We start from the raw sequence: 14333 nt of genomic DNA, 5'->3' as shown, positions 1-14333 counted from the left end.
AAGTGATCACCCTGTACAGTAATACAGCCTAAAATGACATACCTAGCAGTTTTATGGTGAATGACAATTGTTCAGGCATGATACAAGACGTGTTAAGTAGCCCTGGTACGATTCAATCCTTATTAAGATGTTCAGAGCAGATAAACTAAAATGGGATTGGGGGTTAATTAGCATGTATTCACAGGGGGAGGGTAAGATGCATGACATCATAAGGACGAATCTGGTTTACAAAACAAACCTGTGCATGAACTTTTTCTATCCAACTTATTCTGATATGATAGGAATAATACCTAAAAATCTCAAGTCCAAATGCCGAGATAGATGTAACATTCCTAGTTCTCTGGCAAGTAAATTATGTTGGATACAAAATCCATCACACACTTATCCAGCAGCCCAACCAACCAAAAATTCTTTGCAGCAGATATTGACACCATTGTGATAACTTCTCCGGTAGACAACCCACACTTTATACCCAAAAGTAGAATCAAACTGAACATAACAGAGCGACCGCTTGGTCAGATCACCTGCGTCCTTGCAGTACTCATGTTCATCTGTTGGAGCAGGTGAGATACACAGCTGTCCACACAAGCACACACACACGGACGCACACATGCATGCACACCCACAAACACAAACACACAAATACACACACACGCACGCACAGACGCACACACATGCGCAAACACACATATACAGATAACCACTGGCTAGCAATTACACGCCTAAAACAAAAAAATAAATGTAATTCATCATTTGTAATCCATCTATTCTACCGAATGACTTTGTGCACATTTTGGACGCAGTCTATTGCGTTCTCCCGAACAGATTGTCTATTCCAAGGCATTGCGACGTACTAATATTCCATCTGATAACACGTTCATGATGTACATAATGAATATGGGTGTCCTATAACAGCAGACATCGGACACTGCGGTGTAGCCCTGCTGCTCGTGCATCTATATCCATCTATCTGTCTGTATCTCAGACAGCGTCTGTGACACCCTCCTCCGGACACAGCACACAGCTAATCATCATGTTCCGTTTCTTAATTAGCAGAAATGCAAAGTGTCTTTGTCACCTGTGGACAGCCAAGAGGGCTAATTTGGGCTTTTTTCGCTAATTGCCACGGTAACGAGCCTCCTGTGCCTACACTCGGGTGGGTGGTGGTGGCGCGGAGAGGAGGAGTAGGAGGAGGAGGAGGAGGAGGAGGTGGAGGAGGAGGAGGAGGAGGAGGATGGCAGAAAGAGGACGGTAGGATGAGAGGGACGGGAGGCGCAGCTCTCTTGGTCGTGCGCTGCCGAGGTGTGAAAGAACGCGACAGGGCCAACAGAACACAGCCTGGAGGAGTCTAACAGCAGGAAGCAGGACACAGCCGGAGCTGTGAAACCACCCAGCACCCATCTGAGAGGCTGGGAAACACAAGCAGGGCTCAGCACAACACCGGGGACGGAGGGCTGGGATTCTGTGTGTATGGATGGATGCTGTCGGCGGTCCTTTCTCTCTGTTTCACATAACACACTTTTATAATACAGTTTTAATAGTTTTGTTTTCGTTTTTTTGCATTAGTTGTTGGATCTTGTTGGTGGTTCTTTTTACGTGTACATTTATCGCACGTTTAAACTGTTTATTATATTAGTATTTTTTTGCACAATCTAGATGTTGGAATGTGTTGGTGGCTCTTTTCAGGTTTCATTTAACACACTGTTCTTTTTTTGCATATTCGTATTTAAAATGTCAATCTTGGTCTGTTTTCTATTTGACTAACAGTGTTTGTTGATGTTTGCATATTCTTATTAAAACAAATATGTATCAAATATGTATCGTTTGAATATTTATGTCCTGTACTTATTCTGTAACACGTTTCCCGTCTTAGATTACAACAAAAAAAACAGATTCACCACTTAAACAGCAGCAGGAGAAGTGTTTGTTTGTGTGTGTCCGGTGTGTGTGTGTGTGTGTGAGTGTGAGTGTGAGTGTGAGTGTGAGTGTGAGTGTGCGTGTGCGTGTGCGTGTGCGTGTGCGTGTGCGTGTGCGTGTGTGTGTGTGTGTGTGTGTGTGTGTGTGTGTGTGTGTGTGTGTGTGTGTGTGTGAAACTGTCAATCTAATATCGTGAATAGTACATTTGATTTCTTCATTTGTTTCATTATTAGTTTTGGTAATTAAAAATAAAAATATATATTCTAACTAAGTATAGTTAATTTTTTGATGAATAGCCATATCTATGAATAATCGTGTGCAAAGTGTCTGTTTTAAATAAAAAGACATATTCACAGAGAAAACATGTACAAACATAATTATGTACTATTATTAGTATTATTATTACATTGTATTTATATTATTAACTAGAGTATATCTGCGTAATAATATTTATATAGTGCTATTTTAGAACAAACCATCGTAAAAATAATATTATTTGATGTCTTTTTTATTTTCAGCAATACACCCGGAAAGCTTGGGGGCACCTTGTACTTACGTTGCTCTCGCGGGCGAGCTCCTAGAAAGAGTGTGCGCGCGCGCAGGCGCGAATGTGTGTGTGTGAGAGTGTGTGAGTGTGTGTGTATGTGCGTGTGTCTGCTCTGCTGTTGCTGCCCTTTGATCCCTGCATTAGTGTTAGTTAGGGGCTCGGAGACACACTTGCACCGAGAGCAGCCATAGTCAAGACACGGCAACAACAACAGCGGCACCTCCTCCGCCTATGTTCCTATTCCCAACAATACACTTTAAACCGAGCAAAGCCAGGTGCACGACCAAGTCCCTGCCATCACTCGCGCCCGTAGTCTCAATGGGAAAAAACCTTTTTTCTTCTTATCCCTAAAACAAGGACGAGAATGTGATAAAAAGGGGGGAAAATGCCAAGGAGGAAGCAGGAGCAGCCCAAGCGCCTGCCTTCACGTAAGTCCTTTACTCTATTTTTGCGATTTTACCGGGTCTTCGTGTGTTTTGCGCAGTAGTTTAGGGTTAAAGAGGTGAAACAGACAAAGACTCGGCGTAGGTTATTTCTCTTTTTTTAGGTCCGAGCGAGGCAGCCATGTTGTTGGCGATCGGTTACGTTAGCTAGCCAGTGAGTGCATAAATGATACGTGGCTTTATTAGAGTATAATCGATTACGGTCCCGTTGCTCTAAAGGTTGCGGTCAGTTGTCATATGTGTCGGTTGTGTGCGTGTGTGAAATAATGGCCAGCGTTTTAGTTGATCTGTCCGCGCAAGCTAGTCGCTTTCGGGGCAGAAGGGGGAGGATCTGAGAATCTGGCCGCAATAAAATGAAGGGTCAGTCGGATCAGACAAGCCAGACTTGGGCTCCCCATGCCCCAGTGTTCATAGTTAGCCGTAGCGTTGTCTTGACGCGGTTGGTAACTTCATTTCCCCGGCGATAAACGTCTTAAACTTTGCCTTACAGTTCACTACCCATCTGCGGTTGTCTATCGTCGACTTTCAAAAAGTCGGAAAAATGTTTAAAGAAACCGTATTTCTCCTCCTCCCAAATGCAGACGGGGTTGTCTGCATGCAGGCTATGTCAAAGCCATGGTCACCTGAAGTTCAAGGTTTTTTCCCTTCCCTTTGCAGCCATTCATTGCAGACAGACTACGATCAATAACGCGGTTAGCCAAATGAAATGGCAGCAATTTATTACACAGTTTCTGTGTAATAAATGTGTTACAACATGCCATAAGCATCGCCTATCGTAATGCACAGTCTGTGAGAGTAACGTCGATTTACCCGTGTGCATTTGACCCTGCGTAGCTTGTATGTTCGTATTGTGCTTTTATCAGTCTTAATAATGACACGGAGTAATAACACGCTGCGGCCGCTAGAGTAGTGCTCAGACATGGGCAGAGATGATGGTTATTAAAGGAATTGGCCGCCTGTGACATTTGTGCTCCTGTAGAACTTTGTACTCAATACATGCATAAGCAAACATCTTAATGAGTGCCGTGGAAATGGAAATGTCATAAATAATTAAGGCGATTAATCTTAAATCAACGACAAAAAACGATGTTTATCACTTGACACATTGTGCATTTCTTAAATGTCACATGTTGGCAGTATTCAGTACAAAATCAACCATGATTAAAAGCCACTTTTGGTTGTCTTTTATCAAAAGCTTCTTCAAGGGATGACACATATTACACTCATGTTTTTTTTTTTACATTAATATCATATGTTGACAGTGCCTTTTTTCCAACAATGAACCGGCTAACTTTTATTTTTACATTTGCACATTAACACATATGGACTCTGTAGGTAAAAAAGAAACATTTACCCACCATCAACATTCACATATGTGACAGTAAGGTTTTGACCCACGTTTGAACTTGGAAAATTGCAGCAGTTGGCTAGAAGATAGAAAGGTGGATGCTGGGTGTATGTGTGTGTGTGTGTGTGTGTGTGTATGTGTGTGTGTGTGTGTGTGTGTGTGTGTGTGTGTGTGTGTGTGTGTGTGTGTGTGTGTGCGTGCGTGCGTGTGCGCTTGTGTGTGTGTATGTGTATGCGCTTGTGCGAGATAAATAATTTTAAGAGATTTAGGACAGTGCCAGTCCAGTTGATGGAGTATTTAAGACACATGGATTGTAAAGAGCAGGGTCATGATCCAACCCCTGAACTAAGCCTTCATTTACTCTGCATGTTACGATGTTGTAAGTACACTATCTCTCTCTCTCTACACACGCACGCGCACACACACACACGCACACACAGACACACACACACACACACACACACACACACACACACACACACACACACACACACACACACACACACACACACACACACACACACACACACACACACACACACACAGGAGCTTGTTGTTTCCTCATTGTTGTACACAATACAGCCAAGACCGGCTGTATTGTGGATGAAGGGGTAGTGTTTACACAAGCAACACATAAGTTATCTTCACTTTCCATTGAGGCATGGCAGCAGCAAAGTAAGTAAGTCTGTGGGTAGGTAGGTAGGTAGGTAGGTAGGTAGGTAGGTAGGTAGGTAGGTAGGTAGGTAGGTAGGTAGGTAGGTAGGTAGGTAGGTAGGTAGGTAGGTAGGTACTAGGTAGGTAGGTAGGTAGGTAGGTAGGTACTAGGTAGGTAGGTAGGTAGGTAGGTAGGTCTGTATATTAAGTGTAGGTAGTCATAGTTGATCTCCATGTCACGTGTCGAGAATAGTTAGGCTACACGAAAGTCGAATGATCTTTTAGAAAAGTTCTTATCACTATCTGGTACATTGTCTTTTTTTCAGTATAATTTAGCTCTATTTGAACGACCATAGGAACGGTAGGATAAGGAAGCTATGTGCTGCCTTATTTTTTAACTGGACAGCAGCTGACTGCTTAGTACAATGCCTTAACTTCAAAATGTGAACAATTATGAGCCTTAAAGAATTTCACATGGAATTTATGATTTTTTACATTCAAGCTTAACCATTTTGACCTTTTTTTGGTAATGATTAATAAATAAAACAGCAAACAGAACCCAGCACATAGAGCTTCTCTGGTCGGTATCACTGGATATTCTTTACTTTTTTTGTCATACATTGTGAAAAAAGTAAACACTCCCCATAGGGCTCAGTGTCATTATGATGACCCATTTCTTATTTTTTTTTACTCGGTTGATCTCTCTTGATTCAACCAGCTCACCGAAAAGTATACATTTGCAGTGAAATATGTTTTGAGTTGTTTGTTTGTTTTGTTTATTTGGATGCCTCTTGTGTCATTTCACTCAATTCACTGCAGGCTTTCATTTTTCATCTGGCAACACCGTCGTTGTGTGCCAGCCAACAAACCCACTATCGGGCCGGAAATCTCTTCTATTTGTGGTGGGAAAAAGGGCACGATAATACACTGCCTTTAACATAAGAAGTTCTTTATCTTTGAACACACTCAGAGATTGGGCTGTGTAGCCTGGTCTGGGTTGCCCCTGCTTGCTGTCTTGTGTGTGTGTGTGTGTGTGTGTGTGTGTGTGTGTGTGTGTGTGTGTGTGTGCGTGTGCGTGTGCGTGTGCGTGTGCGTGTGCGTGTGCGTGTGCGTGTGCGTGTGCGTGTGTGTGTGTGTGTGTGTTGGTACACAAGCTGGTCACGGAGGTCACAGTACAGTATGGCGCCCTCACTCTGACAAGTAAACATGACCTTTGGCGCCTCAATGAAAACTGCCATTCTTTATGACCTTGCTGTGTATTGTTGTTTGTGTTATCCAGTTGGTTTATTCACAGTAAAACAATTTTTAACCTACTTCAACGGTACATGATATTATTTTGCTTGTACTTTTGTCACAAATAACCCCCTCTTCTGGGTTTGGGATGTACGATCCGTTTAACTTATTTGTTAACTTGATACTTACTTACCTTAAATTACACCATACGTTAATGTATGATATGCTGAATCAAAGAGAGCATCAGTTTGCCCCACCTTCAAATTGTATTATATTAGTAAGCTTGAAATAGATTGTCAAGGGGACAACGGGTTGCATGTTTGGAAACAGTACATTGACACAGTGCACAAGTTGGTATAATAAACACACCAGAAACCTGAAACCATGCAGACACATTAAAAAGAGAGTTCCGGACTGATTCGGTGACCGGTTTCAATAATAGTACAATCGAACATCAGGCTTGTGTTGGTAAAGATACTTTCTTTCCTGTCCTTTATCTCCATTGTGTCGTCTGCATTTGAAATGGAGGGATTGGGAGTCTGCTACAGGATTGTGCTCCATCTCACAAGCCAATGGCTGCCTCTGTCTGGGTGGCTCTATACCTTACTGTAATGGTGGGTCACTGGCTCCCTTCCACTTGCTATGATTATAATGACCTTGGCGGGGCTAGGGCCTGAAAACATTGGATTAAGGGGAAAGGAAAATGAGGGGAGGTTTCCATTTCGCTCTTGGCATCAAATTTGTGGGGAATTTCTGCCAAGAACCCCCCACCCCTCAACCTCCCCATCCCCCACTCCCCTCTAGAGTTGATGGGGCTCGGGCACCGGGGCCGCGATGGCCCCAACTGGAGCTCAAGCGAATAATGATACACAGGCTTTTACTCAGAAATGAATTAAAGGGCAAGGAGAATGTGGTGGACGCCTCTTTCATCAGACTGTGATGTCGAAAATTGTATTCATCGAACATCCACACCTGCTGGCCAACACCAGAGTTAGCTGTACCATGGGAGACTTGACACACGAGTTGAATGGAGTGTGGATAGTAAGCAGCAGCGGTGTAGGGGTAGATTAAAGAAATGGGATGGCTCAGTTTTAATGGGCCCGCTTTCAAAGAAGTGGCTAAAGTGTCAGCGCTTGGATCAATGCCCATAACTAAATATTACTTTACTTCTCCGGTCAAATAGGTCGAGTTGCAGTAGGCAGCACAGCTGTTGTTGTCTTACTGGTTTGTGGAGCAGTTTACACAAACGTGACTCCAAAACAATCACAGAGTTAACAAAGTCTCATCCAAAATCAGCAATATCGAGATTTTAACTTCTGATGCGATGTGGTCTTACAGATAATTGGTATTAAATAACAATTGCCCTTTAATACAATGTAGAGGACTTGTTATCTCCCATAAGGTCAAAATAAAATGAAATCTGAAATAAAAAAATATTGAAATGACAACTAAGTTATGAAATGGCACAATGTCGTTTTCACAGCTCAGTTCATCATCACTGCTACCCTCTTAAGATTGTAAAATGAAGATTGCCCATAATTAGAGCTAGAGAATTCCCTTTACAGCTCTATTGATGTTTGATGGTGCCCTAAAGATAACCAGGTAGGCCTGAGCCCTCATGGGTATATGCTAATCAATGCTTTCCTTTATACTAATGTAGCTAATCACACTGCAACATTGGGTATCTGCTCGGTCTTAACTATAATCTTGTAGTGTTACCTGTGCCGGTTAAGTGGCTTAGTCAATGACACCTTGACAGTAATTGTTAAGTAACAAGAGAGCATTATTCATGTGGGCACTGTGCGCTAATTTCTCAAGCTTGTCCAGAAATTTTAACCTTACAGTCCCAAATGCTCTTCTCATCCTTCAATCTGGGGAAGACAATATCGCAGTCAATTATCAAAAGCTTTCACCAGGAAATGGAGCGTCCTGTGATCCTATTCAGTACCCTCTATCTTCATTTTATGCAGAACAGCAGTCAGTTTAAACAAAGGGCTTTGCCGGCGTTGATGACTGAAGTCATCATCAACCGTCAAAGTAATTGCATGACTTTATCAAGAAATCCATGTTTTTTCTTAATCTTTCTTTCTTTTTGACAAAAACAAGTACTTATTTTACTGAATTCATATGAATTATTTTCAGATGTGTTCAATTACTTTGAATGCAGCCATTGTTTTTGAGGTTATTTTTATTCCTTATATTCCCGGCTCTTGAGTCGTTTACGCAATCTAATTTCATATACAACACAGTTTCGGGCTGCGTTTGCATTCAAACTATGTTGATCGGTGCATTCGGAAGTTCTACCACAGCACATCATCCGTATATCTCCCTCGAAAGTGCATTACGCCACAAGATGAAATGTGTACTGGCAGAGCGAGCCAAAGCCAAAAGTTGGGTGACCTTGGCGGCCGGACAGGCATTGTTACAGCCTATGTTAGATACAGTTGTGAACACAGGCTGTTAGTGGGTAGTTACTTTAAGTCATAGCTGACGGCTTCAGAGTTTTAAAATGCATCTTAAACATCCCCAAAGAAACTAACTGGAAACTACATTCTGCTATGCTGCATTTGTGAAATCTGGTTCAGTTGGTTAGAGTACACTGCCGTTAAAATAATCAGGTGTCAGTTAGTTTTTGCTTATCAATGAATTCCCTATGTTCTGCCATGCATGTGGAAAAACATTTTTTATGTTCCTCAAAGAACTGGTATAGTATTGATATGGAAACTAAAACTATTGCAGAGAATCACACAATTATGTAAATGTACATGTATTGTGGAGACAAAAAAGATTCGGTCATGAATATATTCGACATGATCAGCCCTTTCTAATGTCAAAGACGCAATGGCACTGAAGAGCAGTAGCAATCTGAGCTCAAATCTGATTGGCTGGTGGACCCGTGATGACTAGCGGCAAAAGTTTGACATGGTTTGACAATTGTATTTTAGTTTTGCTCTGACAGCATTCCCTCCCCTCGGTTCTATATCCTGGCTACCTGATTTTAAGGGCTGGAAAATCGGTTAACAATACAGTTGTCCAGTATCGCAGACTTGCCCCTGGATACCTCCATTACAGTACCTGCCTCGGCTCAATCAGATCCCCCTTCTGTGTGGAATGAGAGTGCCTCAGCCATAGTAACGATTTTCCCTGTGTTGACAAGTCACAACATGGAGATCTACAGCTCACAGAGCAGCCCTTTGGCTACACAGAGCCCTGCTCGCACTGAGTAATAGCAATCTCACCAGAGTAGCAAGCTTTCTGCTGGCAGCAGTTCATACAGAAAAGCTCACCGGTACAGCTACGAGAGAGAGAGAGAGAGAGAGAGAGAGAGAGAGAGAGAGAGAGAGAGAGAGAGAGAGAGAGAGAGAGAGAGAGAGAGAGAGAGAGAGAGAGAGAGAGAGAGAGAGAGAGAGAGAGAGAGAGAGAGAGAGAGAGAGAGAGAGAGAGAGAGAGAGAGAGAGAGAGAGAGAGAGAGAGAGAGAGAGAGAGAGAGAGAGAGAGAGAGAGAGAGAGAGAGAGAGAGAGAGAGAGAGTTGGTTGGTGGTTGCAGTGGAGATGGAAGGTGGGAGAAATTTGAGAGGAAGAGCTGTTAAGAGCTTTGGGCGGTTTCTCAGTGGTTGTTGTACCACACAAGTACATCCAGGCCCTGCAGGATAGCCCTTTACAGGCATGAGGGATGCAGAGCATGTGAGGGGAGAGGGGAAGGAAAGGAGGAGGGAAAAGGAGGAGGAGGAGGTGGTCTAGGGAGCTGAAGTCGGCCAGTCGTGCCAGACGCCCGTTGTAAACAGGGTTGTGATTTATTGTGGGGCTCTGTCTCGTTTTTTACTCTCAAAGAGATGGAAATTACATTGTTGAGGATTAAAGAACTGCCTTGATTGTCTTAGAAGACATGCCATTGGCTGGGGGGCTGCGAAGCCACACTGGAGCATGGCAGCACGCCACAATGGTGTAGAAAATCCAGATTGTTATTTTGGAGGTATTTAGTTTAGGACGTAAAGATCTTCGCCTTCAGGGCATCTGTTTTTTAGGTTGTTTAGAACGCTGTCCCTTTGTCTCTGTGTCTGAATAGGTAAACACCTTCTCCTATGGATTTCTTTTTTGAAATGGAGCGGTAACGCTGTATAATTCAACAAAGTATGTTGCTAGGGACTTGAAATGGCACCTGGCCAACACGTTGATCCTTGTCGCCCTCACTGAAAGTACTCAGCGTGGCGCAGTGGTACGAGATGACCTCACTTCCTGTGTGGGTAGGAGAGGGTAGGAGAGGGTAGGAGGCTCTTACACAGGCAAGCAAGCACACACACACACATGCGCAAACACACACACACACCTTCTTTCTCTCCCTCTCTCTCTCTCTCTACTATAAAGCAAAGCCTGAATGTCGTTAGCCTTTGGTGAAGTAGCTAGGCAAACCACTCTTCTGCTGGGCCAGTAGCGTTTTCAGACTGCATGTTCAAGCACTTAGGAGCGCACACGGGCTAACATGTTTAACTCGCCCCGGACGCCTGGCTATATCTGGCTGCAGCGAGCAGAGCTTTTTGGGCCATGGGATCTCTTTTATGGCCCAGAGAGATTAAAGAGTGCAGGAAGGGTAGGAGTGGCAGACAGGATAGTAAGGTCCGCAAGGCATTGACAGCTCTCCAGGGAAACAATATATCAAGTCTGAGGAGAGAGAGGGAGTGTAAGTGTTTGGCTGCGGTACAAGAAGCCAGACGAGTAAAAAAACGTTGCGAGATGTGAAGTCATCTTTCTGAGAGCCATTGTCAATGTGTTGGTGGGTTTATTTATGAGCGCAGTAATGCAGATGAGGGTCTGACACCGATTCTGCCGTGGACATTAACGGGGATGGGTGGGGTGCTAGGGGAGGGGGCGCCCATCACCATTTGCACGGTGTTGTTGCTTAAGCATACACAAGTGCATTAAGGGTAAAAATAGAGGCACACTCCAGTTTCATCCTTTCGTTAAGAAAACAAGGGCATAAGGGCACCCTGTATTTGTCCCCTCCTGATAATAACGACATCCCCCACCACCCCTCCCACTGGACATTTGGTTCCATATTGTCGCTTTAGCCTAATCAGCCTCCCAGGTTGTTGCAGTCGGAGCTAGCAGCGGGGATACACCAGAGGTGTCAAAACAGCCAGCCAATACCTTCAAAGGTATCGCTCCTCAGGGGAATTCAATGTAGGTGGCACAGCCCCAGATTGTCGTTGCGCTTCCCCTCCCTCCGCAAGGGTTTCGTACGAGGGGTCTTGTGTGTTCAGATTACCGCCACATTAATCCCTGGTTCTCCACAGGGGAGTGGTCAGCAGCGGATGTGTCTGCCCCTCCGTCAGAATATTTTCTAGATTAGCCCAAATCCTCCGTTTAACAAGAACCAACGCTCATTTGTTCCTCGCAGCTAGGCATGTGCCACCACTACTCCCCCAACCCCTTCCCCCGACTCCTCCCCTTTTCCCTCCTCGAACCAACCGCTGCGACGACCCGCGCCATGCCGCACGTCTCTTCTCGAACCCGCCGCTGTAATTGTTTGGGAAGGGAATTGTTGTGTTTGATTTGACTGTAGCAAGCAGCCACTTTTCCAGTTTCAGCGGTCTGACCCGGCTGTACCTCGCAGCTTGGAATGAGTTCATCGGCAGAGTGGAGCGGGGAGCCTGACACCGCGCCTCCACCTACCCGTGTGGCTTTAAGTGATGGTTGTCAAGGCAATCATTATGCTACAGCACAGTCTCGCAGGGTGAAAGAGGACTTTGAATGCGACAGCCTTGGGTCATAACCTGGTTATGGCAGAACAGAGAAAGCCCACGACGGTGTCTGCTTGAAGCACACAAGACCGCACGCAGGTACCGCACTGGCGTACACCTATGCGGCGTGTTCCGGCGGGTTTTCATATCGATTCCAGGTCATGATCGGGGCGTGTGTGGCGGTGGCGGCGTCGCAGGGCCCACTGCATGTCTCTTTGATATCAAATTGGAGAAGGACAGCAGGTATTGGTGTAACGGAGAGGGGAGCGGCTTGGGGCTGAACAATGCCTCTCATTCCCATCAGCTGCCCTGGCCAGCGTTTAACATGGAGATTGGAAACGGAATAAGCTCCCCTCCCTCCCTCCCCCCCTCCCTGTCCTCCCTGGACCTGCATGTAAATGAGGTTAGCGGTTAGCATTTCCTGCTGTGCCATGGCAATTCTCTCTCTCTCTCTCTCTCTCTCTCTCTCTCTCTCTCTCTCCCTCTTTCCCTCTCGCTCTCTCTGCCCCCCTCTCTCACTCTCTCTCTCTCTGCCCTCTCTCTCTGCCCCAATCCCCCTGCCTCTCTCTTCCCATCGCGCTTTCTTTCTTGCTCTGCCTTCTCTTTCTCTGCCTCTCTCTCTGCCCTCTATCTCCCTGCCTCCCTCCCTCTGTCCCTACCCATCCCTCCCCCCCGTCCCTCTCTCCTATCTTTTCATAATGGCCCCAGCCTGTTCCTGCTCTCCTTGGGAAGGCACCAGGACCAATCCTGATTAGTGTCCCTGTCCTAAGTGACAGGCTAAATCCGAGCACCACTGCCCTGGGTGCTTCTGCCAAACTGCCATCCACCCAATACTACCATGAAAAAAGCCACCCCCATCCATGTCCCCTTTTCCCCAATTCTCAAGATTAGCTTTAGCTGCTGGCTCACGTTGTTCCTCTCCTACTCTGCTTCCTTCATCCTGGCCAAGTATATCCAAAACGCGGATGACTCTATTCTCCATGCATATCTCCACCGGTGTTATTTCTTTAATAGACATCACTGTCAAAAATGTCTCGCTCACAATTCAATGGCTTTGTCTCCCCTTCCAAATGATGCCTTTGCATCCCTAGCTTCTTAGCTTCCTCTGTAAGTTCTTGACTGTCCCCTTTGTCCGCTTGAATGATTTGCAAACAATACAGTAGCACCAGACACATTGTTCTCCTACAGGGAGCCTCCTCTCTCTAAGAGTCAATCACTTCTACAAACATCTTCAGTGAGAAAACAAACACACGGCGCAGCCGAGCCAACGATGACCTGTTCTTTTAGTACTCATTTTCTAAAGCAGCTCTCTTTTGGATTTCAGGGTAATAGATGTGACGGCCAGGAATTGATGCGTTTGGCACCCTGACATTTCTTGTTTTGAAATAATGCGTGCACGCTAGTTAGGCTCATTTGTATTAGTGAAACCAGTAGGAAAAAGGGTTGAAAAAAGAGACGAAACAAACATTAAAAACGTTGAACACACCACTGCTCTGCCTGCAGCAGTTTTGGCTTTGACGATACAGCAAAGATTATGAGCACGCTGTTTTTTTTTTTCCCTCTTTTTTTAAATCAGAGAAACTAAAATTGGAAGGGAAAAATAAACCAAGGGTTAAAGGGCGCTCCATCTGCGATGAGGAATTTCAGAGGTCTGGGGTTCTGAGTCGACTCATTCTCTTCCAAGAACACTTCTCCTTCCTTTTTCACCTCTGGCACGCCGCCCAAAATACCCACAAACCACGGAGGCCAAGGCCGGAAAGACACAGATGGTAATTTACACTACATTTCAATACTAACTCACCCTCTCTCTCCCTCTTTCCCTTTCTATCTCTCTCTCCTTCACTCTCTTTCTTTCTGAAATTAGAAATGGCGGGAAGGTAGGAGGAGCGAAGTTCAACTAATAAAATGGTGGACAAAAGCTGTAACAACTATTTATTAATGCATTCACATTTAAATGGTTATTGATCTTTTGGAGGATGGCTGAAATCAATGGCAGACTGCAAACGCCATGTTGAGGTTGCAGCACACACAAATCTCCCTCCACTTTATGAGGGGGAGGGGGGGAAGTGGTGGCCTTCAAAATACACCAAAGTGTTTTCCCTCCTTTCCCTGCAGCACCTCCTTCTGGCTCCTCTAGTTCCCTGTGACCATCAGAAACCACAGTTCAAGTACAATGCACCAATGGAAGAGGGTGAGGTTACCTTGTAGGAAAGGGCAATGGAGCCGATGAAAATCAGAGGGGGCCTTTTTTAGTACGGGAGAGACCACCTATACGCAGCAGAATTACTGGGTACAGAATTACATGCATAACATACAGTGGTTTTCCTGCATTGAAATCCCTCAGGTGGGCTGACTCTTGATTTTCTCAATCCACCCGATAAGGAAGGCTGCGTATTTTTCACGGCGATACGTTCATACCGACAGTAAGGGGTGTACCTCTAGGAATGGCACCT

The 14333-nt window shown here is 44.9% G+C and overlaps 1 protein-coding gene across 1 annotated transcript in view; it reads left to right on the top strand.

Annotated features, from left to right (window-relative positions):
* Positions 1-2552: 2552 nt before the first annotated feature.
* Positions 2553-14333, top strand: part of znf827 (zinc finger protein 827) — a 66499-nt gene continuing 54718 nt past the window's right edge. Inside the window, exon 1 of the mRNA XM_056586345.1 lies at positions 2553-2892. Coding sequence (XP_056442320.1) covers positions 2850-2892 — 43 coding nt within the window. The 5' untranslated portion in view covers positions 2553-2849. The remainder of the gene's footprint in view (positions 2893-14333) is intronic.

The sequence above is a fragment of the Gadus chalcogrammus genome, chromosome 3 (assembly GCF_026213295.1).
Source record: "Gadus chalcogrammus isolate NIFS_2021 chromosome 3, NIFS_Gcha_1.0, whole genome shotgun sequence".
NCBI classification, from domain to species: Eukaryota; Metazoa; Chordata; class Actinopteri; order Gadiformes; family Gadidae; genus Gadus; species Gadus chalcogrammus.
The sequence above is the reverse complement of the archived record's forward strand: the minus strand, read 5'-3'. Positions and strand labels throughout refer to the sequence as shown.